This window comes from Podarcis cretensis (genome assembly GCF_951804945.1).
Source record: "Podarcis cretensis genome assembly, chromosome: 10".
Lineage (NCBI taxonomy): Eukaryota > Metazoa > Chordata > Lepidosauria > Squamata > Lacertidae > Podarcis > Podarcis cretensis.
In genome coordinates this window covers 41,566,308-41,594,108 of record NC_137179.1, presented here as the reverse complement: position 1 = coordinate 41,594,108, position 27,801 = coordinate 41,566,308, and the positions used below count along the sequence as shown (strand labels likewise).

Below are 27,801 nucleotides of genomic sequence, written 5' to 3'. Positions count from 1 at the left end.
AATGCTCAGTTAGGTAATGTATCACAATGGATCCTATGTTTACTGCATGTCCCATTAACACACACTTCTAAAAAAAGTCAATGTGAATTACTCCTTATTTAAACAGAATGAATAATGGGTTGTATCCCTGTTAGCCATACTCAGAGTAGACCCACTGAAATAAATGAACATTACTGACTTAGGCCTACTGATTTTAATGGGCCTATTCTGAGTATGACCAATTCTGGATTTTGGACTAGTTAACCCCTTTCAGCCTAAATTAAAGTTCATTGCAAACATTTTAGGACACAACCTGCAACCCTATCCAGCCATATGCAGCCCACCTGGACTAGGGTCTTCCAGGTCTTTGGCAATTCCCATTTTTGTTTTGCAGTCCCAGGCAGGCCGCAAAAGCAGGAGGATTATCAGTACCCTGGGGAGACGACCATATGTAGCTGATGGGCTGCATTTGGCTTGGTGACTCACAAGACCAAAGTCAAAATTAAGAGATGACACTCTTTATAATGTGTCAGTATATGCTACAAGATAAAAAGAGCACTCAGATCAACATGAATATTTAATATTAATAATAAAGGCTCATCCAACGATTCAACACCTTTCCAAGCATAAAATGAAGCTGATAATTTGTTTGACAGTGGACTTTTTTCTTACCTGTAAATTGTCTGAGAGGTGTGCTTAATGAAAGACCTCCCATCTATTCAGGTAAAATGTTAAGAGCTCTACGAGCCCACAGTTGCCTCATTCAGTTGTAACGCTAAACCATGGTTTAACATAGAATGCACCTTGGTCCCCCTTGCCTATTCCTCCTTCCAAGGAAGACATCAGACATCATCTCCATTACAATTTACTGCAGGACAGCAGTAAGTTTAGTCTGAACTCAAAGTTGTGATTAATCTTATCAATGGTTTATTGAAACAAGCCAGAAACTGGGCTGTCTTAGTAAACCATACTCAACGTTAAGCACAGTTTGTTTGGGACTGGATATAATGCTAAACAGTGGTTAGTTAAAAACAGAAGCAACAGCTTCTTTTCACCTCTTTGTAGCCAGAAGAGGAGAACAGGTGGGCTGAGGGGAAATCACATGAACCAAAGGCTCACCAAGGCTTGATCATGTAAGGTCAATATGTGCAACTTTTTTTCCCTTGAGGAGAAATGGTTTAAGTAAGAACAAAGAAAAATACCCCCTGAAGCTTACAGAAGAAATTTACTTTAAGGATGAAGAAAGGGTGAGGCTCAACATTTCTTTGTCCTTAGCAAAGGCATATAGGCCCTTATTGACTGCAACACTGAAAACCTACAGGCAAAAGCAACAGCCACAAGAAACTGCATCTAAAAGATTTTGATTACCAAAATTGCAGAGAAGGTAGACATAGTGGTATAGCAGTAAAACTGCTAGCACATTTGCAAAGGCTAAGCCAGGTCTGGTCTGGTTTCAGATTGGATGGGAGATTGCAAGTTGAGGTAACTGCATTGCAGGGACTTGGACTTGGTGACCACTAGGGTCCTTTCTAACACTATAGTGATATAGTGACATTGCATTTTGAGGTAAAATCCAATAATGACTGAACCATTTCAGTTCTTGATTTACATCATTCTGCACTCTGTGATCTTCTGGATCATGGGTAGGATTGGCACTTATATTGATTGGTTGAAACTTAATACTTGATTACCTTAAAATGAAGCATTCACCTTGCACAGTTGGAAGCCGACTGGTCACCTGATCCAGTCTGCTAACTTTATTTCCACCAGGGACATTAGGCGAAATGCAAATAAATCTTCTTCTACCTTGGCTATGGGCCTTGATGGCATCCTGTTGGAGCATGAAAGATCTCATGTATCTCTGTGGAGTCCTGACCATTCATTTCTTGTCAGGAGACCATCATTCCTAGATTGACTAGCACATAAGAACTATTCCTGGCCAACCCTGGTCAGCTTCCTTGCTATCACTTATGTTATGGATACTGCATTTCTAGTCTTTGGATGGGAGGAAAAGACCTCTTAGGCTGACAATGAAGTGCTTTTTTTTATTTAGGCAAGACACAACTGAACACCATTCTTTCCTTCATTCCTGGGTAAAAGTCAACAAAGGTATCATTTGGGTAGGTTTCAAAAATAGAATCATACTTTGTAGGCCGAATGTGACACTAAGGCCACATCAAGAATATCCACAGGGTTGGCTACTTGAAAACACTCAATACTGAGTTGAATTAACAATGCAAAAATGCTTCCTGGGGTTGAAGGTGCAGCTGGATAGGATGAAATACACTTCTGAAATGGTTATACAGTGGTACCTTGGGTTACATACGCTTCAGGTTACAGACTCCGCTAACCCAGAAATAGTGCTTCAGGTTAAGAACTTTGTTTCAGGATGAGAACAGAAATCATGCTTCAGCGGCGCAGCGGCAGGAGGCCCCATTAGCTAAAGTGATGCTTTAGGTTAAGAACAGTTTCAGGTTAAGTACGGACCTCCAGAATGAATTAAGTACTTAACCCGAGGTACCACTGTAGATGTTATCACTTCAGGATGAAAACTTTGCTCTCATCTGTTTTTAATGCAATGACTGAACTTCTCTAGGGTTAAAATGTCTAGATTGTCTTCCTTCTTTGGAGTCCCATTTAATTAGTCTTTGAATGCCTTTAGGGCACTTTGTGTAAGTTCAGCAGATATCTGGCACTATCTTCTAGTGTCTAGACAGAAACTTCATTTTTGGAGTTGCACAAAAACTATCCTTAAGTAACACAACAATTTCAGAGCATATTTCTTCAACAGTTTCCTTTGCTGATTGAGTTGATGTTATTTTGATGCAAAGTGCTGAAAATATTCTCATTTTGAAATTAGGGATCACACTGAGTACTAGGGTTCCTCCAGATAGCCTATTTATTCAGGATTCATCCTGATTTGTTGCAAAAGTTTGTGGTGTTAGACTATGTCCAGTCTTTATTGAACATTCATTCCGATTTGTTTATGGGGTGGTTATATGACAAAGAGCATTCATTCTGCATTTGCTGGTGTTTACATATCTCATTAATAATTTGCTTATCCCACAATTTTTAATCTCTTGATCATTTTCCAAAAACTCAGTTTCTGTGTTGTCTCCTTCTCTCTCAGAGTGGGGAAGTTTAACAGCCTCCCCAGGACATGAAGAAGACTGCAGATCCTCCAAGTATCCCTATTTTCCAGGGACATCACTAATTTGGAGAAGCCGTCCCGGTTTCTGATTTGATCCCAGAATGTCCCACTTTTATTTAGGATGTCCCTATTTTCATTGGAAAAATGTTGGAGGGTATGGAGTTATCAGATCCCCAAGCCGTTTGAAGGCGATCCTGTATAGGAAAGGTTTTTTAATAATGTTTTATTATGTTTTTATATATGTTGGAAGCTGTCCAGAGTGGCTGGGGCAACCGAGTAAGATATGTGGAGCATAAATAGTAAAATTATCATTATGGAATGGGACGTCCCTATTTTCATCAGAGAAATATTGGAGGGTATGAGACTGTAATCTGTTATCCACTATGCATGCATATAGATCAGAAGCTAGGCCTCATGACTGGCTTTTGCTTTGATTTAGGGAGAACTGCTTGCTTGAAAAAGGAGGTACATAGTCTGTAAATTGACATTCCTCATCAATGCGACTGCATTAATATGAAATTGATACTATGAAGGAGCAACCAAACTGCTGGTATTGAGATAAAAACAAAGTAGGCAGGCAGGAGGAAGGAGGTGCCAGTCTGGCAAGCTGCGTAACTCATCCCTTTTGTATCCTAGCAATTTCGCTCTGATTGTAGCAAAAAAGGAGGAAACACTATCCTAGACATGATTCCCTCCCTCTGGAACCTTGGAAGAACTCTTGAGGAGTTTTGCCTTGCAGTAATTTCAACGTGGATGTTTTTGAGCTGTTTACAAGAAAACATAAAATCCCTTGACATAGTGGGCTGAAACATGTTGGGCACTAATAAAAAGTGTATTTCTCTTCAGCATCTTTGATACTTTTTTTTTTGTCTTTTCCATTGGATGCTTCCTTGTTTTTGTTTTGTTGTACTATTGCTTCTTCGTTCAGGAACTCCCTATCCCTGGAACTCACTGAGAAACTGGTCGCAAGCAACTTCCAAAAATATACTAAGAATGAGTTGGCTCCAGACTTAATCATGCTTAGACAGACTCATTAAAAACCAGTGCACTTAAGGTGTGCTTCAAGCTGCTTCAAGCATGACTAAGTCAAGATCCAATCCAATATATATTTAAATTTAGGGGTGCAGAATAGGTTTACTTTAGTTGAATTAGAATTGTTCATTCATTTATAATATATTTATTATTATTTGAAACACAATGTTATGAACAACACAAGCCTACTATAGAGTAGTTATAAGATGAAAAAATTCATAACATGGCTATAGTTTTACCAGATTACCAATACTTCCTAGTAAAGGAGGTGCTTATGTGAACTCCCACCCAATATTCAAGGACTCCTCCATTGACTTCAGTATCAGTGGCAAAACTGCATACACATCTCTTCCGTATCCACATCAAGGCGGCCCCCAAAACTAATCAGTGGGTAAGTGTGATCACCTAAGAACTGTTGATCGCACCAGAGGGAAAAACAAGATTTCAGATTTCATGTGTGTTAGACCAGTTTAAATTGATGTTAGTTTTCTTCTTGCTATGTAACACTTGAAATCTTATACAAATTGATCAACAGAAAATAATGTGTCAGAAGTAAAAAATCTGGATTTCTGAGCCCAATACATTAAGCATCTTTTTAGTAGAGCGAATTGTGGGGAGGGTTCCAGTAAAGTCTATTCTCGCTTTTATCCACTGTTTTTAGGAAAGAAGTCAGTTATGTTGATTAGCTTGCTTAAACTTAAAACATAATAACAGTAATACATTAGGACCCTTGATTTCCCCTGATTCTGCCCTCTCTGCTGGCTTCAATGAAGCTGGCAACTGAGTTGGCCAGAAAACTATTTGGGGAGAAGTTAGCAGTGGGTTAAGGGCCTTGACTCAGTTGGGATGTAGAGTGTAACTTGCCTTTGACTCCCTCCCCACACATTAGGCAGTGCAAACAAGGTCCCCTGACTGGCATTGCAGAGACCAAGTAGGCTCTTGCTTGGCATTCAAAAGAGGTCACTAGTGCCATCAATGGCTACAGATGTATTTTTGGCTATGTTTGGCTGCATTGCTTGTGATCTTGTTGTCCAAATAGTAGTTTTGCCCTCAATTAAGTAACATATACATTCTGTCTCACTCAGTTCCTGATATAAATTGCACAACAAAATCTAGATGGAACACACAGATCATATATATCTAGTTAACAGGAACAGAACTGAAAAGACACAGAAGGGCTGGGATTCCTATGAATGAGGATCCCCCCCCCCATTTCTTCTCCTCATCAATACAGAAATGATCATTCAAACAGGCTAGAAACCTATGCAACTTATAATCACAGAGTGGTAACTATACTGTATTATTATTATTATTTTGGTCTTCTCTCCACCCACCCAATGGATGAACATGGCAACCTTCCTTTCCTAATGTCACTTACAGTAGCTCTTATATTAGCTGACTACAGGACACATAAACACTTCAGCATTGTGCGTGCTCCATTTTGGAGCTGCTTTGCATGGCGATTTCTCCATTTGTTCCGTGGAGGGAATGGGAGGAAAACACATCTAATAGTTTTCTTCCCACACACTGAGCTGCTCACTGTACAGAAAAGACTTAATAAATAAATAAATAACCACCTGTGTGCATTGGAGGGCCCATTCACACATCACTTTGTTAGCTTGGTGTGACTTTTTCTGAACTTTACAAGGAATCTTAATGAAGGAAGAAGATATTCACCCATGAAACTACTTTAAAAAGGTAAAAGTAACCCTGACCGTTAGGTCCAGTCGCGGACGACTCTTGGGTTGCAGTGCTCACCTCACTCTATAGGCCGAGGGAGCCGGCGTTTGTCTGCAGACAGCTTCCGGGTCATGTGGCCAGCATGACTAAGCCACTTCTGGCAAACCAGAGCAGCGCATGGAATCGCTGTTTACCTTCCCGCCGGAGCAGTACCAATTTATCTACTTGCACTTGACGCGCTTTCGAACTGCTAGGTGGGCAGGAGCTGGGACCGAACAATGGGAGCTCACCCCATCGCAGGGATTCAAACCGCCAACCTTCCGATCGGCAAGCCCTAGGCTCTGTGCACATCCAAAAAGCATTAGAACAGATACCCACAGGAATGAGCCATTGTCTTTTGGTTTGTTTTTTAAAAGAAACCTGAGAAGCATTAAAAGAAACCCTCCAATTTTTGGTGACTTTTCTGAGTTACTGATGAAAAATCTCTCTCTCTCTTACATGCCATCAAAGATTTTATTACTGTGTTCCAGAACACTTCTGTAAATGCATTTGCACCCTATTCAGATATTGAGTGTCAATCAGTTCAGTGAGGAATGGACTTCCAACAAAGTGTGCATAGAAATGGAGTCTAAGTCCACATGGGTGGGGGGCGGGAAGGTAAGACAAGAGTGGTTTTAGGCATTATAAAGAAGAGCCAGCAGAATATATGTGATTGACATGTGCCTTTTCTTTTTGAACTTGTGTATCATCGAAACTGGCAACTTGTATATCTGCATGAAACTTGTGTGATACTACTTCCTATAGGAACAATCCACTGGGTATTTCTCCTATCCATCTTATGCTCTCATGCAACCCTGATTCATTTGAGCCTGGAAAAGAAAGTGTCTATTTTCTTTTGGTCTGTTTTAATGAAAGTGATCACCGTGTTTCTTTGAATTAATGTGATGTGGGAAATCATGGAAAAAAATCAATGGCAAATAAAGTTCATGATTTTTAGCTGAATTGGATTAATCATAACTCTTTTATAATACAAAGTATTATAAAATAAACTCCTTTGGGATTTTGGGAGAAATGGACTCAAGCCATACAAGAAATACGAAGCAATACCTCTGCCATTAAATTAAGCTAAAGCAAATAACGTCGTATGTGTAATTAGTATTTATTTACGGTGCCAATAAGTAGAATCATCTTGTCCACTCCAAAACAGGGTTTTATTGCTGCTGATGGTGCTGAAGGAAGGGAAAAGGGATGAAAATCAATGTTAAAGGAAAATGTGTTTCTGAAATTCACCTGCTCTCAAGTGTACAATACCTTAGTCAGGGCTGCGATTCTCTGAGCCAGTTCAGCTTCCACTTCAGGCAACGTTTCAGCTTTCCGCATTGTTTGTTGCAGCTTTTGCTCAGCTAGTTCAAGCCGTTCCTGCAGCTGTCTATTTTTGTCTTCCATCTGAAACCCAGAAATGAGACGGTTAAATAAATAAATAAAAGGCCGGATCAGGAAATTGCTGCCGTTCTCAGGGGATTGGACTTCCAATGGTTCATCCTGGTTGGCTCTCGAAGAGCAAATCTTCCTCACTTTCTCAAACCCAACCGATGAAGCATGTAATGATTCATATAGAGATGCACTGAAGAAGTGTTAATATAGAGAGATGTACTGAAAAGGCATTAATATGAATGAACGCTACAACAAACTGGAAAGTTAATAAAACATATAAATAGGAGCAATCAGTAACTTGTCCCATGCTCTCATGAACCAAGACATATCACCTTCAAGTGGTTTCTTACTCTTATGAGTAAGAAACTTCCTATGGCAAGTTCAAAGCTTTTTTTTTTTTTTAATAGCACGCTCTTAGTTTCCCACTATTTTAGGCTGTTTTATATTAGCAAACATAGCTTGCATGCTGCAGTCATAGATACTCTCCTGGCTGGCACTGCACATCATTCACCCTCTCCCAAAATCTACTGATGGTCAAAGTTTATGATCCAGTCTGTATAGTTCATGTGTAGCTCAGCTTGCTGCTATAAACCTGTCATACTTTCCCTTTCTAGCTTACCTTGATTTTCCTTCATCTCACCCAATCTGGATTCACTCCCAGAATCTTGCCACCCTGACTTGATAATCAGATAATCAGGTTTGACAATCAGATATGTTCTAGCCTTGTCTTGAACATCTTAGCTCTGGAAAAATCAGATCTGGGCCCAAATCTGATCTATCTTTGACTTCTCTTGCTGGAAAGAAAAGTCCTCATTCCCTTTTGATCCAAATCTAGCAGTATTTGGATGGCAGAGTAAGATCATAGCAAGAACACACATTTGCCATTCTTTTCAGCTAAATGATGAGAGGACACTTATGAAGAGTCTCTTAGCAGTGATCCCAGATACTGAACCTGACGCAGGAGAGCTTCCTTGTTTGCCAGCTCATTTTCCAGCTTATCATTCATGTCATGTATGGAGGTGGATTCCCTCTGAGCACTTAGGTAACGCTTTTCAAGGGTAGTGATCCTTTCTTCCATGTCTTCCTTCTGAGCCATTGCCTTAAAAGAACAAACAATACATCAAAAGACTACAATTTACAATCGCTGCCAATATTCATGTAGCTAGCAGGAGGTCATTAGATGGCTTATAATCTAAACTTGACTTTGAGATGTACCAGCTTCAAAAGGAATGAATGAATGTACAGATGAACGAAAACAAATGGAGGTGGAAATTTTTTTTACCTCCCTAATGTCCCTCTGATATTTGCTGTTCAGTTCTTCAGTTTTAATGAGGTCTTTCCTAGCTGTCTCTGCATCTTGCTCTACCTCCCCGACTCTGGAAGACAATCCAGCCAAGCGGTCCTTCATCTGTGCCATTTCATAATTTTGCTTTTCAAGAAGTTCCTGCAGTTCCACCAATTGGCTGGTCTCATCATTTGAGTCTATGGAGCCATTTGACAGACGCTATTAAGAAACAAACAAACCATAGACCACTCACATTAGCCTACTTTCACCAACTTAGTGAAGAAACGGAGCAAAGTGTATGAAATCAACAGGAATATACTGTTGGCACTTTTCCATATGATTCAGATTTCTACAGTGGTCAAGTCTTCAAAATAGATTGCTACTGCTTATCAGAAAAAGAATGAATGAAATCTTTATTGCTAAAAGCTATAAGCCATCACAATTCAACACAAGTTGGGAAATGGTCACAGTACATGGGATACAAATAATTGAATCAAAACTGAACAACAACAACAGGAAAACAGACTTACCAAAATGCAAAATCACACCTGCATAAGTTAAGAACTTCACTCCCCATTATGATACTTGTCTTGGTACCTAGTTCTCAACTTACTTGCAGACAAAGCAAATTTTGCAACTAGTGCAGTAATAAATACATTATTGCCAGCTAGCAAAATAGAGATTTGCTCAAGGGGAGGTCAGCTGGGAAAAGAACAAAGGATGTAATCGAGGAATTTTTGTCTAGGGGATGTATATTAAAGGCATCGTAGCAAATAGTGTTGAATGTCCTCCACGTCTCTCGACTTACAGATGCAGAGTCTTTGGTACACAGGGGTATTATTAAATCTTCCTGTTAGATAGGCGGAGGGCATACACTGAAAACGCAAAGATGTGAATCCTTTATCAGAAAGAGAGACCAGGTGCCTAAAACGGCAGCACTCCAAACCTAATTTAAATAAAGGAAAACTCTCACACAACTATCCTCTATCCTCAGTGACTTTTCCCATTTCTGAACATAGCTCCTTACAGTATTTTCTCATGGTGTCTTGTTGCAACAACAACAAAAGCATCACAGGCAATAGGGAGGGCAAGTACACACCTGGCAACTGAACTGTTCATATATTCCTCCCCCAACATTTTAGTGGGGGAAAAGCATGGAGTTATGCTGCTTTCTGTAGCAGTCATCACTTGTCTCCTGGATTGTGTGTAACTACAAGAGGGCATAGTTGCTGATATGCTCCAAATACGAGTAATTGCACACAGAGCATTCTGTCTGTGTTATAAATCTTGCTCAATTTATATGACCCTCAGAATGACAGAACACTGTGAAAAGAACCTGTGAAAGATCTAGTCTCTTTTATTCTCTTACCTCTGGTAAGTCTACATTTGAAAGCTTATATTTGCTGTACAGCTCCCAGTCATTGTAACGGTTGAGTGATGCCGCAGGAAGTAACAGTATGAGTCTTGCTTTGTCTTTGCAGTATTTTTTCTATTCAACTTACTATTTGCTTTAATCCAATTAAAAATATAGATGTCTGCACATGCATTAAAATATCTTTTCTTTTTTTTTACAGCTGCTGATAAAACTGATAGGCACATTCATGTTAGCTGTAATAGATAAATATTTTTTTCTAGAGTCTGAGATTCATTAGCTTAGAAACACACAAACACTGGAATTATATTATGTGAAGTACAGAACCGAACTAAGCTCTATTTGCAAATTAATATAATAAATCCCCACCTACCATCACACGAATATTGTGTAAAGATAATAGCTAAAGCTGAAAATTCTATCATTCAGTTTTGGAGCTGGTTCATACGGTATATCCATCAGCTCATTTTCACAAATAACTGCTTTCATGAATGATCCATTTGTGTGATAAAGATACTGAGGAACACATAGCTGCAGCTTCTTTGAGCAGTATTTCCATATTCCAAAGATATCACACTCACGAAGGCTGCCACCATGACTTCCATGAGCATTCTTAAGACGTAATGATGATATGTATGTGCTGCAGTGGCCCCTTCTGACCAAGGGAGGGAGCTTTAACAAGGGGGTACCATACCAACCTTTACAGCCAACATGGGCACATGACTACAGTCTATGCTGCTGTCCTGTTAAAGGGAACCTGTTTATGAATCAGCATGGCCAATGTCTACATGTTGCCCTACAATAGCCCCAGCTGGCCAACTAGGGTGACAAGCAGCAGTGGGATGGATTTGCTGTAGACCAGTGCCAGCTAATTTGGTCTTCAAATGAAGCACATTTTTTTCTTTCAAAGGATATGCTGAGCCATGCAAACAGTTAATTAAATGACTATAACACTTGGTGGAGACTTGATGATGTAGTACTAGCTTTGTTAAATTAAGATTATTTTTTTAAGAGCCTAGGCAAGCACTTTTAATAATTTGGCATTCAAACAAGCACACCTACCACAGTGAATCACTTATTTTTCAAAGCTACCAAAGACGGTAAAACACATTAACTAATCAACTTATAATTTAAATGTCTTACATGCATTCCATCACTCCATGTTGATTTTCCAATGTCCCTAATAGCACAGTGTTAAACAGTTTGCCTCTATGAGACCCCCTAGCTGGAAGAAGAGATGGTTAATTGAGTCTTTCAAAGCTGACTGGCTGTCTCTCAGAATAGGCCAAGTGAGCTGAGTAGATTCCTCTTACTGGTGAAAGTCTAGCTTACTTTTGCTGCTTTTTGTGTTGCCCATTCAGTTATGACACTTGGAAGAGCCTGTGATCTTGTATATGATTGTATGTTGGCTAAAAGCCACTTAATACTGCTTATAGGGAAGAAAAAGAACAGCTGTGTCGGATTGTGAGTTCAGTTCATTTTATTTGTACTTGTCTGTGGATTAATAATGCTTTATATATGGTTTTTCATTGACCTCCACTTAAAAAAAAATCAGCACCCTAGTACTTCATATACAAAAATCAAATCTGACTATGTATCTCCTGGGTTGTATGCATGTCAGAAGACTGGAGTGACCAAGTGACAAAAAGTGTTTCTTGCTGTTTCACTGATTGAGGGTGGTGGTATATATTGTGGGCTATGTAAAATTAGGTAGTGGGCCAGAAGCAGTACCAGATTTACATATAAGCTAAACAAGCTAAAGCTTAGGCCCCAAAAAATTTTAAAGGAAAAAAACCTGGATGTACATTTCCAAAATATAAGATAAGAAACAAATAAAATAAAACCTACATACAGCAACAGTGTTTTGTTTGGTGTTGTGTAGGCTCCTATGATGTAAGTAATGGGCCCCGCCTGCTAGCCTGCTCCCTAAAATATCACTGGTTTGCTCATTTCTATATACAGTGGTACCTTGGTTCTCAAACTTAATCCGTTTCGGAAGTCTGTTCCTATACCAAAGCATTCCAAAACCAAGGCGTGCTTTCCCATAGAAAGTAATGCAAAATGGATTAATCCGTTACAGACTTTTAAAAACAACCCCTAAAACAGTAATTTAATATTAATTTTACCATCTAATAAGACCACTGATCCATAAAATGAAAGCAATAATCATATAAAAATCATTTTAAGTTAGAGCTTAATAATTATTTCACTATTAATATACTACTTCTTAATTGTATTTCACTATTAATATACTTTTTCTTAATTGTATTTCAGTTCAACAATTACTTTGATAAAATTCATATTTTGTTATGTGCAAATGGCTTTAGATACCTATTAGATCCAAAATTACCATATAGCATATATTCAACACAAAAAACAGTGACAATTTGTTGTTGACAAAGGACAGCTGAACATATAAAGGGCCCCATTACCTTCAGTAGCTTAGGGCCTCATCATACCTAAATCCGGCCCTCGCCAGAAGCAGGCTGGGGAGTACAAATTGAAGATGCCTTAACAAGAAATAAAAAAGAGGCATGTTTCTATGCCTACTGAACAAAGAATGTGCATATTGCCTGGATAATATAGAAAATGGGGTTGAGATATGCATATTCCCCAAGGCATGTTGGAGATTATGCATAATGACTGGTTAATATGCACATTCTTTTCTTCATGGAAGGAATATGTGCACATCCTCCTGGTGCACAATGGGTGGTTATTATGCATGTTAACAACTCATATGTGACTGTGTGTGTTTGTGTGTTTGTGTGTTTATGTGTATGTGTGTATTCATTCCTCTGGTTGCAATCTGAAGTGGTACAGGCAATTTTACTCTCACAAGACTTTGCTGTAACAACCTACAGCACATGTGGTTCCAGTCAAAGAGTTATACGAAGACCTCACCTTGAGAAGATTACAGGCCACCATTTATGCTGTATCAGCATGTTATGGATTTATTTATTTTAATATTCATATACTGCCTTTCCAGGAAATGTGCAAGGCAGCTTATAATAACACAATTTAAAATGGTATGATTGATAAAAACAGAAAAAAGAGTAAACGTTTTATGAAAAGAGTAGCAATGTTAGGAAGTTAGGCACTGCCTACACAGAGAAATTCCAGCTGTGTGTCATAAATATGTGTACCACTTTGGGGAGCGCAATAGTCTGCGATTTGTGGGCTTCATATTGCTACCCACTCCCACTCATCATACTGACAAGAATTTTGCTGGTTAAATGCTTAAAAAGGGGAAAGGGAGCCACTTTCATCGTGCGAATTTTTCCCCCTTTCTAAGTCACCCTAAAAAGCAGCAACAAGTCTCAAGAATGTGGTGCATCTCTGAAATCAGCACTCATATATGGTGGAAGCGCAGCCGAGTTCTTTGTTGGAAAAGAGCTTTAATAGCTGTCCAAATATAGTAGTAATAGCCCGGGGGAGAAAGAGAGAGATGAAAGTGTTATCAAGCAAATCTGATATCAGTGATGGTATTAGCTACAACAAAGCAGGCAGGCCATGGAGAAAATCAAAGTTCAAAAATACCCTGTGGGAACTTGTGCCACAAAGCGCAATGGAGATTAAATGTGGAAGAGGTCCAGGGGGGAAACAACCAGCACACACTATCAAACTGAGACTGGTTTGTAAGAGAAGAGAAGAAGAGGAAAGCATGATCATGGTCTTCCCTTCCTAAATTGCCAGAAAAGGAAAGTCACACCGATAATGTGCTATTTCTCCCCTCTCTCCCTAGATCAAAACACAGCAGCAACTGCAAACTGGTGTCTGCAGAGACAATGTATCTGCAATCAGAGGGAGGCTTAATATATGGACTTACCGGTATATAGCTAAAATTTCTTTTGCAGCCCCCAATTACCTATCAAAATGAGCAAGAATGTCATTGGATAATAAGAAATTAAAATTAAACATGCCAGGGAAGAGAGAGCTAGGAATTGGAGATATTAGCAATGTAATGGGAGAAAAATTCTAGATGAGGATAAAGCAGTGATATTTCAGGTTCATGAACTGCAAGATTGACTTTTCTATTTGTCTATAGTGTCTGATCTGTATTTTCTTGCATATGACTATACTTCCTAAATTTGTTTAAACATATTTATGACATGGCAATGCTTTACAGGGTGAATAAAAGTGAATAAAGCTGCCATAATATTAAGGCTGCAATCCTATGCATGCTTACCTGAGCTGGAAATAAGATTTAACTGATCATAAGACTGGGATGCATTATATATGCTCAGTTCTCCAGAGGTTCTTAGTTATTCTCCCATCTCTGGATTCTCATATTCCTGCTAAGATTCTCAAACCTTAAAACTTACAAATACCATCTGCATCAAGAGACACGGTGTTAATGAACTTTCCACTATTTTATAATCATGTACTTTTTATTTTATTTTGTTGGATAAACATTTAATCCTTCAACAGCCTGGCATTATGGCCTTGAGGTTAATATCTCAATCTATTTAACCTTTAACATGTGTAAATGTGAACATTATAAAACACCCAACCAAACGGAGGCTATATCTCTTGTTCCTGGAACAGTGATCTAGAAAGTAAAATATTATTCTCTCTCTCGAATTTAAGAGTTTTAGGAGGCTAACAAGAGAAACACCGCAAGCCAACCAAAATGAAAATGAAATACAATTATCATTTTTGTCTTAAAGCACATAAACCAACACCACTTGTCTTCCAAACTGAAGAGTGCAGAGATGACAAAGCATCATGAATAGAAAATAGAAAAACTGCCTTGTATTGAGCCAGATCTTTACTTTATCTAGCTCAGCAGCTCTCCAGGATTTCAGACTGGGCTCTCTCCCAGCCCTACCAGGATATGCTAAGGACTGAACCTGGAAATTTTTGCATGCAAAGCAGATGCTCTACCCACTGAGCCACAGCCCTTCCCAAGATGGTAAGATTGTGCAACTAAATAAATCATTCCAGTCTTCTCTACAGTCCACTATAATTACTAAGCTTAAAAATGTATTACTAGACCACATTATATCTTTTCCATGCCCACAATTCACAACGTACATATCAAGACAGCTACACATCTCATTCCACATGCATCTCTCTGTGGACTATTCACATTATTGCTTCAGATGTAACTTAACAAAATAATTCTCAGATGCTTTCATCCTCTCCCCACCCAATGCCTATTACACCTGGGACTCCTTACCTCTCCTTTGTCCATTTTGCATTCCTTGTAAGTCCTTTTGCTTATCTTATGTGCCAAACAAGCAGATGTTTTGATCAAATTCCATGCACACATAGTTTTTCCAGTAAAGTCTATCAATAATCACCCACTGAACGAAGTAAAGAATTCGAAAACACAGGCAGTGTATGCGTTGCTTCTTAGACTAAACCATATTGTTATGAACAGCTACATTTTGGGCTAGAATTGTATTGATTTTCTAGTTGAGAATGTAAATCCTCGGAGGGCAAGGATGAAGCCTTTGACCTATGTTTTACACATCAAGCATAATGACTGTATTTAATAAACCACAAAATTATAGCATCAATTCCTTGAAGCAAATTTTCTCCAAGTTATAATCAACCTCTGAAGGTCAGTGATAGCTCCCTATATGTCTCTTCCCTGAACTGCCTTGCACTGTCTTTCAGAGAAAGACTCCAAAGTTGTTTGTCATCGTTTCAAAATATTGCATGCTATTAACACAGAAACACTAATGCTGGAAACAACTCTGTAACTTCCTTGCATAAATATATGCAGATGATTAACTTGAAAAAGAGCTTTCCAGCCTGGTTGAAGAGCTCCATTCTTGCATCATAAATTATCTACACATGACAAGAAGTGGATATCAAAATTGAACCTAGAAAGTTACAAAGGCAGTAGAAGCTGCTAAGATGACAAGCTGCTACAAAACAGCTTTGATTATTATTTTTTTACATCACCGCTATAAGAAGTGCAAGTAGAATTGTTTCTATCACCTTCCATCCCTAGATTTGCTTGTGAGGAATGTTAAAATTGTCTTTTGGCTGCTAAGAATTTTATTTTTTTCTAAAATACGTATGGAATAAAGAACAGCTGAAGATCTCACACATTGATGTTGTATTAGACCTACTGCTAAAAAGCTTCAGTTTAAGGCCCATTGGCAGAACCCTTTTGAGGGACCGTTTGCAAACCCCACACGTTAAGGCTGATTTTCCTAGCACTGACTTTAGAATATCGAAATGGTTTGCAGCGTCAGCACTTGGATCACAATAGATCCATTTTGTAGCTTAATGAGGTCATGAGGTTCATTTATGCCTGAAGTTCCTATAGAACCACTCACATTCCCAGGGGGGCAGAGTTGCAGGCTGGCCACAAGCACACCCCGTGTACAGTGGGGGGCGTGGCAATGCCGCCTATGTCATTGGGAGTTCCAGCTGCATCACACCCCACAGCCGACCAATCTGGTCGACCGGGGGCGTGGTTTACCTGATTTAAACATCCTCGCGGCCAGGGCTCAGTCTCCTCTTCTCCTCCTGCGTCGGATCTCCCGACCTCCCGCCCTGTTTTCATGCGTTTCTCATCTTGGCCTTGCTATGGACCACGATTGGTCACCTGTTGAGGGGGCCAGGTAGGAATTTTCCCACTTGGCAAATAGCACCAGCCATGTGGTTTTTGCCTGCCTTGCAGTAATCGTCAAAACCTAGTAAGGTTTGGCGGTTAGGCATTGGTAAACCTGGTTTATGGGAGGGGAGGTTGTGGCCTTCACCTGCCCCTCCTCTTTAAGGATATTCCGTTAAAGGGATCCGGGTGTGTAGATTCTGTTTGAAACCTGGGTAAGGGTTAGGGCCATGCCATGACCCCATCGGGGACCCTGGGGGAGCTCGCAGTTAATGTACAACAACAGGACTCCCCCTACTGGTAGTTGACTTTTATGAGACTACCTGCATGATGGGCAGGAGTCTGATATAGTCGGTTCAGTTCCAGTGCCTAAGCCAATACTGCTCACATCTGCAACCAATAAAGTTGTGGCCTTATTTATCCCATTAACCCAAAATACTGGTGTCTGTGTGTTTCATTATCAAAGAAATGGGGGTGGGGCTCGGGGCCTCACCATGTAACCTGATGCTGTATGAAACTTCTTCACTACTATCTTAATTAGAAAGAAGCAGCTTTAATTTCTGTAGGTGGGCATAAACAAAAGAGACTGCTCAAGGCATTGATTCAGAATACACTAGCGACTCATCTTGCATAGGTGCCAGGTTTTATTCATCACATTAAGTTCATCTTAGAAGGCAGAAATGGATTTGGGAGCTTAGAGCAGTGGGCTTTGATTTGAACTTTTCAAATGACGAAGACTCTCAAAGGGAAGCTGTTACTTTATACCTTTTCATGAACTTTTTGTCCAGGCTCCATTCCTTTAATAAGCTCTGAGTCAGTAGGACCCTCTCCTGATGCCATTTTCCTTTGAATGTGTGCATTTTGTTCACGCAAAGCTAGAATCTAGAAAAGAATTAAGATTAAGGTCAGAACAAACAGCAAGTAAGAATTTCATTTCTTGAGCACAAATACACAGCATTCTAAGCAGTAATGTGACAATATTTTAACACTATTCTCCACATTGTATCAATATGCTACAAATCAAAATGTGGAAAAATATTTAAAGATGGTATCTCGTTATCATCTTTCTTCATCACCCTTAAATGCTATCATTTTATATCTTCCTTCAAGCCTTTATCAGCTATGCATTTGAAAGAACTAGTTTATGTGATTATGAAAGGTCAAACTAAGCGTGTTGCAGCAGTTCCATGATTGGAACTTGCAACATATTTTTCCTCTCTTAAAATGCACCCACAGTCAGTGGGGGAGCTGATATGGATCAAGACCATGGTCAGGGAGAGTTTTTAACAATAAGTTATCAATTGGGGGAAACATTTGCATCGAGGGGCCATTTCCAAAAGGAAAAGAGAGCAAAGAGGGGTAACTCATCTTCTCTGTACCATAATCCTAATTGAGGACACCCTCCTTCCCACACAGCTATGCTTTGTAAAGGGAAGAGATGAAATCAAACCCTTTAAGAGAATAGAGCACACCATCAGCCTAATAGGTTTATCAGCAAAATTGTTAATGATACTGCACTTTACAATACTAGAGAACCAGGGCCATCTTATCCATAGGAGCTAAGGGTGCAGGGCACCCGGGCGCAGGGCTCTCAGGAGCGCCAGGCTGAGAGTCCGGGGCCTGAGAGTTGAGTCTGGGGATGAGCCTGCCTGTCGGTCGGAGCACTGCAGCAGGCTCTTCTGCTGCGGGTGGCTCTGCGCCATGAGTTCAGGGGTGCCCGAGCCAGCGAGAAGCTGAGGCGTCTCTGCTCTCCTGCGTGCCTGGGACTGGGCAACCTGGGGAGGGGGCGCCAGGCAGATCTTTGCACCCTGGCGATGCATATACTTAAGACAGCCCTGTAGAGAACACACCCCTCAAAAAGCACAGAAGCCAGGAAATAGTATATGTAGATTGAAATCGTTTGATCTCATAGACACTCAGATCAGCAAGATCACTCAGTACAAGTTTTACACAAGGTTGCTTCTAACAGACGTGAACAGAACTTTAATTTCCAAAATAGCTCTATATTTTTTAAAAATTGTATTTAACTGTGCAGTGGGGGTGATGAAGCAATAACATCCATTGATTTCTACCAGTTGGGACACATCCTTATTGGGTTAGAAGAGCAGTACTGGATTATGCTATGGGACACATATGCCTTCTTCATACAGTGGTACCTCAGGTTAAGAACTTAATTCGTTCTAGAGGTCTGTTTTTAACCTGAAACTGTTCTTAACCTGAAGCACCACTTTAGCTAATGGGGCCTCCTGCTGCCGCTGCTGCACGATTTCTGTTCTCATCCTGAAGCAAAGTTCTTAACTCGAGGTAATATTTCTGGGTTAGCGGAGTCTGTAACCTGAAGCGTCTGTAACCTGAAGCGTCTGTAACCCAAGGTACCACTGTACATTACAACCACAAAGCAGCAAATCCAGCTGAAATAGGTTGTGGGGCCATGCCTTCCCTCACTGTTGTCTTTCCATATTCTCAGATAACTTGTTCCACTTTGGGGGGGTTCCTTGCACAACTGAGGATATGTTTAAAAACGGTTCCCCACTGCAGCAGTTATAGTAAAATACAGGGTAGCTGGCTTGAGTCATCAGGCTAAAAGACATAGTCCTAAATCCAGCGCTTTTTTTTTCCTTAAAAAAAGGTTACGGGTACTCTCATTTTGACTCAAGAAAATCACCAATCGGGAAAATCAGAAAAATAAATACAGTAAATGGACAAAAGGCAGCCAATTGGGGGTGGAACTGACGATTCACTGTGCTAGAGAATAAACTAATTTTTAAAAAAGTTTTTAAGTTTCTTCTCCTGCCAGATTCACAAAAGGTTTAAGGGTATGCGTACCCCTGTGCCCCCCCCGAAAAAAGCACTGCCTGAATCCCTTTTTTACTCACATAGTGCCATCATGGGTGCCATACCTGAAGAGGGCTGTAGCATCTGCCAACTCAAAACTGCCTGCCAATGTCTAAGTAAGCAACTTGCGTGATACAACCTAATTGGTCCTGAACCCCTGCAAGTGGCAGCCAATGAGGAGGAAGGGAGGTGGGGGAAAGTAGAGTATCACAATGTCACATTACACATCACACTTAGTTTGGCATTACTGGGATGTGGTGACAGAAGTGGGGAAAGTGATGTCCACACTGTTGCTGTCATACACAATTTAGATCTAACTGTAAGGAAGCTCCTTATACCCTTTCTTTTTCTAGAAAAGGAAACACTCACATTATAAAGGATATAGAAAGACAACAAAGGGCAATGTTTGAATTGTGCTGAATCACTGCCTCAGTTTTGATCACAAAGTGTGTCTAGGCATTTTAGCTGCAATGATAACAGTAAAAAATAATAATACTGGGAAATGGTAAAGCAATCTATGCCAGATGAGCTCTTATTCATTTTGGTGAGCATGAAATTCCGATAGTAATGATACATGTTATTTATTTATAAACTGTCTTTATCGCTTTTTATCCAAAGCAGAAATAAATCCAAAAGAGAAATAAATCGGACACAATACATTCATAATGTAACATGCCATTACATGCAACCATTTCACAGCTCAAGGGATTAATAAAATAAAAAAAGTGGGTTGCTTAAATGTTGCACAGCAGGGTGGATATCTAAAGTGACTGGTCACATTGCTCAACTAAGAATCAGAGGCTGTAGAAATCATTATTAGACCTGGTGGGGGATCTATGAAATGGAACTGAGACCTTCTGCTCTGATGCAGCCATAATGTAATTCTGAGCTAAGTAACAAAAACACACTTCCATTTCATTTGCTCTGAAACAGAAACAGCCCAAAATTAATAGGAAAAGGTTCACATTCGTTTTACACCCACCTGGAATACAGATAGTTCATTTATCTTAAGAGTCATAGAAATAAAAGCTACAATGGGCATAAACAACACCTACCTATTGGACCCCTAAATTAAACTGGTGTGTTTCCATTAACTTAATTTCCAGAGGATATCATGGTCCACACTTGAAAACAGAAATCCAGGTTGGTTTCTGTGCATATACTTTTGTCTCTGAACTATACTTGCTGGCCCATGCTGAAACACAACACAGGCAGAGCAAAATATGCCTTTAAGGAAAATTTATCAGGCACCAACCTGCTCTTTCACCAGGGGGCCAAATATTAGAACTTCCTTAAGCCTTAGCCAAAAAATAAAAGAAACAATCAAAATGCAAAAATGGAGGGAAATGGAAAGAAAATATAATGCTGTTAGAGAGGGTGGGGAAACTCTGGGCCAGTCCATTTAGCCCATGAAGCTGTTATGGACAAGCCACACCCATCTGCTTTACACCTGAGGTTGGGGGGCGGGGAGTAAAGATTAGTGGCTGGGCCAAAGTACTGTGACCCCCAATGAGCTGGTTGGAAGAGAAAAAACCTATTCCCCAAACCAAGGTCTTTCCTCTTTCACTATAATAAAGATTTCAGTCTCTGCATTATACATTATGCATTTACTTTATGGAACAGAAATAAATAAAAGAAATTATATACAGTGGTGGCTGATTATTAAAAGCAGACATGGCAATGATATAGATCGGCTTCTTATCCAAGGGAAATCCAATGCTGTTTTTTTTCTTAATGTTCCTTGCATTTAAAAACATCAGTCAGCAAAACGGATTAAATTATGTCAGTCTAATTATCTTGATTGTAATTTGCTTCCAATTCAATCACTTGTCTAGGATGTACTAAAAGGGCTTAATTTAATTAACAGTATAGTAAAAATGTAAAGAGGTCAAGGTCTATTTTCAGAGAAGGTTTGTCAGGTGTGTATAACATTTGAAAACACCTTATCTCGCCTCTCCTGTTAATTTGCAGTTCTTTTTTTCTTGGGGCAAAAATATGCTTTCCTTCTTATTTAAAGGAAAACCAAAAGTACAAGTATTTGCTCTGCAAAATGGTGTCTCTAGGAAAAGCGAATAGTGGCATCCACACTATGCCCTGTGGGTTCTTTGCAGGGGGTGGGGGCAGGGACTGTGCTTGGCACCTGCAGCCACAACCAACAGCCCTGCCACTTCCTGCCCACCCAGTGAGGCTCGCCACCACCTCCCTTCCTAGAACATGAGGCATTGCTGGCACTGCTACTGCTAAATTTTAGTGGCAGAACAAAAACATTGGGGGTATCGTCATCAGGAAGAGAAGGAGTCAGGGAAGAGATGAAGCCAATGGGACCCCACATCCCCCAGTCATGCCCCGGTTGGATCTTCTTTGGAGGATAATAATAAGAATAATTCCAGCAGATTATTAAAATGCAGTGGTACCTCAGGTTAAGTACTTAATTCGTTCCGGAGGTCCGTACTTAACCTGAAACTGTTCTGAACCTGAAGCACCACTTTAGCTAATGGGGCTTCCCGCTGCTGCCGTGCTGCTGGAGCACTATTTCTGTTCTCATCCTAAAGCAAAGTTCTTAACCTGAAGCACTATTTCTGGGTTAGCGGAGTCTGTAACCTGAAGCGTATGTAACCCGAGGTACCACTGTACAATGATTCAGCAAATATTAAAAGCTTCCCTAAACAGGGCTGCCTTCAGGTGTCTTCTAAAAGTCAGATAATTGTTTATTTCCTTGACATCTGATGGGAGGGTGTTCCATAGGGCGGGCACCACTACCGAGAAGGCCCTCTACCTGGTTCCCTGTAACTTCACTTCTCGTAGTGAGGGAACCACTAGAAGGCCCTCGAAGCTGAACCTCAGTGTCCGGGCAGAACGATGGGGGTGGAGACACTCCTTCAAGTATACTGGGCCGAGGCTGACCTAGGGCTCTCAGAGGAACACCCTGTGTTAAGCGCCCAGGGCCCTCAGAGAAACTGGCAATCTGACTTTCCCTTTTTCAGATTCAGAGACAGATACTGAGCAGTCACCAAGCCCTAGGGACCACAGCTGCCTCAAGATACAGGCTCCATTGGCTACCAGATTCTAAAGTGCCGGGTGACGAATACTCGTGAGGAAGCTAGTCATTGCAGAAGACCAAATCTGTAAGCAACATGGGTGCCTTGTTGCTGTCTTCTGGGTGGAGATCTAAAAGCCTTCAGTTGCAGGCATGGAGTACCAGAACATCTTTGTGCCAGCTTCCTGACTCATGGGTCACTGCCACCTAGGTGTTCACTGAGCTTGCCATGTTTGAACCTCTGACTGTTTCTGAACCTTGCTTCTTGGGTTGCCCCAGTGAGAGGAGAGAGACTTTCTGTTCCTCAGCAGGCAATAGCATTTATACCTGCCTTGCCCCACCTAGCCTTTCAGCAGACTATGACTTTGAGAACAGCAGGAGGAGCAGCAGCAGCCGCTGGACATATATATATATAAAGGTAAAGGACCCCTGACAGTTAAGTCCAGTCACAAATGACTCTGGGGTTGCAGCGCTCATCTCTCTTTACTGGCCGAGGGAGCCGGCATTTGTCCACAGACAGTTTTCCCAGGTCTTGTGGCCAGCATGACTATGCTGCTTCTGGTGAAACCAGAGCAGCACACGGAAATGCCGTTTACCTTCCCGCCAGAGTGGTACCTATTTATCTACTTGCACTTTGACGTACTTTCAAACTGCTAGGTTGGCAGGAGCAGGGACCGAGCAACGGGAGCTCACCCCATTGCAGGGATTTGAACTGCTGACCTTCCGATCACCAAGCCCTAGGCTCAGTGGTTTAGACCACAGTGCCATCCGTATGCCACACACAAACACAGTGGTACCTCGGGTTACAGACGCTTCAGGTTACTCCGCTAACCCAGAAATAGTACCTCGGGTTAAGAACTTTGCTTCAGGATGAGAACAGAAATTGTGCGGCAGCAGCGGGAGGCCCATTAGCTAAAGTGGTACCTCAGGTTAAAAACAGTTTCAGTTTAAGAGCGGACCTCCAGAACGAATTAAATTCTTAACCCGAGGTACCACTGTGTGTGTGTATATATATGTATGTATTTGTGTGTGTGTGTGTGTGAGAGAGAGAGAGAGAAAGAGAGAGACAGAGAGAGAGAGAGAGAATTTTGGGACTACAATTCCAATCACCCCTGACCACTGGTCCTGTTAGCTAGGGATGATGGGAGTTGTAGTCTAAAAACAGCTGGAGGGTCAAGTTAGGTCACTACTGTTTTACATGGTTTTGTATGTTTTGTGGTATTTTATGCATTGTGATTTGTTGTTACTTTTATTGGTTATAGATTGGCAATTCTTTATTGTGGTTGAACTGTTTGTTATTTGCTGATGTTTAATTTTACTGTTTACTATTAGATTCTGATGGATTGTTGAATGTTGCTTTGTTTGATATGTTATTTTAAAGTTATCGTGACTTTTATACTGGAACAGATTGTTACTATTAATGTTTGATGTTTTATTATGTTTTTATGTCTTGGAAGCTGCCCACAGTGGCTTGGGCAACCCAGTCAGATGGGCGGGGTATAAATGAAATATTATTATTATTATTATTATTATTATTATTATTATTATTATTATTGACTTCTACTTGACTTTACATCTTAGATTGCCCCTGTTGATGTCTTGCTGCTCTGATCTGTGTGCAGCCAGAAGCAGGACACCCCCCCCCCTCTCCAGGAAAGCCCTGGCATGGTACCCCAGCATAACAGAATATTTCCTGTCAATGGTTTCATTCTCACCTCCCGCACCAAATTCTCTTAACCTTTAATCACTCAAGCTTGTTTTCCTGACAAACTGTAACAACTTTAACATTTACAAACAGATGTTCCACATCCTATTAAAAATCTAGTGGGAAACTATATTTGTTTCACTGCAGCAAACAGTATTCAAAATCAGGCTTCCTTCTTACCCTTCTTAGGAACAGATTTCTTCTACACAGATGCTAATGCTAAATAAAATGTCTTGTGTCAGACCTCCATCTTGCATCTAAAGCCTTGAAGAGCCAGATAATTGAGAAACTATCTATCCACATATGTTCAATTCTATACTAGTCAAACAAAATCTTGAGAGGAAGCTGGGATAAGAAGGATCCCCTTTGTCTTTGGAAGTTAAGCTTATGTAAAAATGTAGATTTTGCCAGCTTTGTGACCGCCATGTATTAAGCAAACAATGCAAAACGACCACATTCACACGTCACAATTGGGGATAAGAAAATCTGTCCATTTTTATTTCTCTCAGTTTCTCATCCCCCCCCCCCAATTTTAAGTTTGGTTCCCCATGTTTCCAAAACAGTTTGCCATCCTTTATTTTTAAAGTCTTCATTAAAATACACCAGCATTTTAGTGCAAATTTCTCTTACTACACACTTGCTTGGATGCAGTTTGTATGCATAATGTGCTTTTGCATATTATTTCCACTAATATATGCATTTATCTGCACACTTTATGCAAGTATATGCATTTTGGTACAACTGACTTCACTGGAGAACTGCAATGCAAAATTCACGGCACAAAGCATAGTGTGATGGTGTGCTTGGATATAAGCTAAGTAAGATAAAATGTTATGATTCTGTAAGCAAAGACTATAATGAAGACAGAATAAATGCAAATAAATTATATTTGGCATTTAAGATACAGTCTGCTTGCTCAATTTCTGTTCCTGAGTTCTAGGTACAAATTATACTCAAGCCTTCTGAATAATAACAATAATTCTCCAGCTCCTAGTGTGGTTTCATTCATTTCTAATCTGATTAGTCACCACCTTCTCACTTAAAAATAGGGTGCCTGCTTATACATCCAGTTTAAAAGATATATATTTAGAATTGGTGGGGTTTTAAAATCTAAATAAATATACATTATTTTTATTTAGATAAATAGCCTACTTTTGTTTGAATATCTAACAGGGATATCTTACATTTAAAGAGCCTTGGCCTTGTATACCTGAAGGAGAATCTCCATCTCCGTTGTTCAGACCGAACACTGAGATCTACCTCTGAGGGCCTTCTGGTGGTTCCCTCACTGGGAAAAGTGAGGTTACAGGGAACCAGGCAGAGGGCCTTCTCAGTAGTGGCACCCACCCTGTAGAACACTCTACCTTCACATGTCAAGGAAATTTTAAAAATCTGACTTTTAGAAGACATCAGAAGGCAGCCCTGTATAGGGAAGTTTTTAATGTTTGATGTTTTATTATGTTTCTGTAAATGCTGGAAGCTGCCCAGAGTGGCCGGGGCAGCCCAGTCAGATGGACAGGGTACAAGTAATAAAATTATTATTCATTATTGTTCTTAAATATGTGTGCAAAGACAACTGGATTTTCAAGAAAATTGATTACTATCAGTTTGCCAGAACTGAAACCTAAGATTTTTATATCAATAAGATGTTCTATATATTTTAGGTTGGAAATTGCCATGGGATGCCATTTATGGTGGCAACCTTGGGGCCAGAATAGAACATATCTTGCCTTTGTTCTTTGGTTGAGAGGCAACTTGCCAAATGATAGCTTATGGTCATAATGATAGGCTGATATGATGCTTAAATGGCCACATGCCACACTTGATGCAAAAGTAACATGTACAGTGGTACCTTGTTTTGAGTCCGGGATCCGTTCTGGAGCCCTGGACGCTTGACGAAAGGGACGCTCGATGAAAGGGACGCTCTGCGCACACACGCAGAGTGGTTTGCGCTTCTGCGCATGCATGAGCAGCAAACATGGAAGCAACCCGTTTCGGTACTTCCAGGTTTGCAGCAGATATTCGCCGAAATGGACGGTCAACAGGGTGGACGTTTGCGGAGATATTACTGTATATTTTCTCAGATAGATTGCATCACAACTCAATGGTATACAGGCTGTGGCTACACCATCTTGCCGGAAAATTGTAAATGCCTACTTTCTTAGTCAGTGATGGAACATGCCAAGTTCAGTGAAGTTTATTTCTTTACATACTGTATTTGTCCAATTTGTGACCCCCTTCCCATTTCAAGCTTCGCAAACAAGTTTGAACTGCTTCCTCCATTGCCTTCATAATTGCAATGCAAATGAATGCAGTGTTAATGAGAACCTGCAGTTTAATGTGTGCTGCTTCGATGTGATAGGAAGCTAAAGCAAGAGAACCTTTTAAAATTCTGATTCTGTTAACCAACATGCAGAAATTCCCCACAAACTACTTTAATATTATGTGTGTGTGTGGGGGGGGTGGACACCTTAGGTTAAATGCTGAGGTTAAGGCAGAAGAGATGGCTTGAATGCTGAAGCACTCAAGATTTCCCATTCTCAACAGCAGGGGGTCTACTTCTTCGATCTGTTATTCGTTTAATAGCACATATATGACATCTGTGTTGTGAAAAGGCAATCAAAATATTTTCAGCCACAGGAAGACGCTACATTGCAGTAAGGACGGCTTTATATGGCATTTATCACTAGTGCAAGTTGCACTTTAAGGGAACAAAAGGCAGAAGAAAAGGCCTTTCAGAGTTTCAAAAACTGGTTTGGGATGTTGCTTTCAGCAACCACAAAGCCCTTTTCATCCTCTTCTTAGGTGAAAGGATGCTGTAAAGCACCTTTCTACCCAAAATGGGTTTCTTTCTCTCCACTTCAACTCTTTAAAAACAAAGGATTCCATCTCAGATAGAGTTCCAGCAGACACTCTTCCTAGAAGAACCGTGGAATGAAATCTCAGTGAAAACCACTTATTCTACACAATTGCCAGCTGCACCACAGCACAGATACTTTTACCCAGGGCTGAAGTCGATTTACAAAACCAGGTAAAAAGTAACCACAATTAGCATTACTGTCAGCATCTGCATAATGCCACGTAGGCAATGCTGATGAGAAAAGTGGGTGAATTTGTATGGAAGAGGAAGGAGAAGCACACCTGAATATCATCTTGCTTTGAAAGTGAAAGCTAGCTTTGCAAACATTTACATGCCAGTTGATTGTAATGAAACCTCAAAGTGGTTTATATATAATGTATGTGACACTTAAGGAAAGTAAGTATTTAAGTAGAGATGAACAGGACTTCCCCACATCCCAATAAATGCAAGTGCCTTACTAAAACTTTGGATTTTCTCATCCCTCAGATTCCTCAAATGTTTCTCCCTGACATATATGCCTGGAAGTTCCCACAGTGCCCAGCCACCCTGAATAAGTTGCCCACAAACAGGAGCAGCCACTGTCTTTTGGGAACCTACAAGCACTTTTTCACACTATCTCCCCTCCTCTGACATGTAAAGGGGGGGGGTTAGGGTTAGGGTTAAGTCCAGTCAATGGTGACTATGGGATGTGGCACTCATCTCGCTTTGAGGCTGAGGGAGCTGGTGTTTGTCCACAGACAGCTTTCAGTGTCATGTGGCCAGCATGACTAAACAACTTCTGGCACAATGGAACACTGTGATGGAAACCAGAGTGCACGGAAATGCTGTCTACCTTCCCGCCGCAGTGGTACCCATTTATC

At 40.4% G+C, this 27,801-nt stretch overlaps 1 protein-coding gene and 1 long non-coding RNA gene across 9 annotated transcripts in view; both read right to left on the bottom strand.

Moving 5' to 3' along the window:
* The window catches only part of PPFIA2 (PTPRF interacting protein alpha 2), a 293,474-nt gene that overhangs the window by 58,254 nt on the left and 207,419 nt on the right, over positions 1-27,801 (bottom strand). For all 8 annotated transcript variants that reach the window (XM_079991813.1, XM_079991806.1, XM_079991807.1 and 5 more), the window contains 4 exons: positions 17,270-17,386; positions 8,559-8,780; positions 8,229-8,375; positions 7,154-7,288 (listed from right to left, as the gene is read on the bottom strand). In XM_079991813.1, coding sequence (XP_079847939.1) covers positions 7,154-7,288; positions 8,229-8,375; positions 8,559-8,780; positions 17,270-17,386 — 621 coding nt within the window. The remainder of the gene's footprint in view (positions 1-7,153; positions 7,289-8,228; positions 8,376-8,558; positions 8,781-17,269; positions 17,387-27,801) is intronic.
* On the bottom strand, positions 14,126-16,101 carry LOC307224765. Its single transcript, XR_013842740.1, has 3 exons — positions 16,017-16,101; positions 15,113-15,239; positions 14,126-14,264 (listed from the first exon to the last, which is right to left on the bottom strand). It is a non-coding gene; the product is annotated as an uncharacterized lncRNA (long non-coding RNA).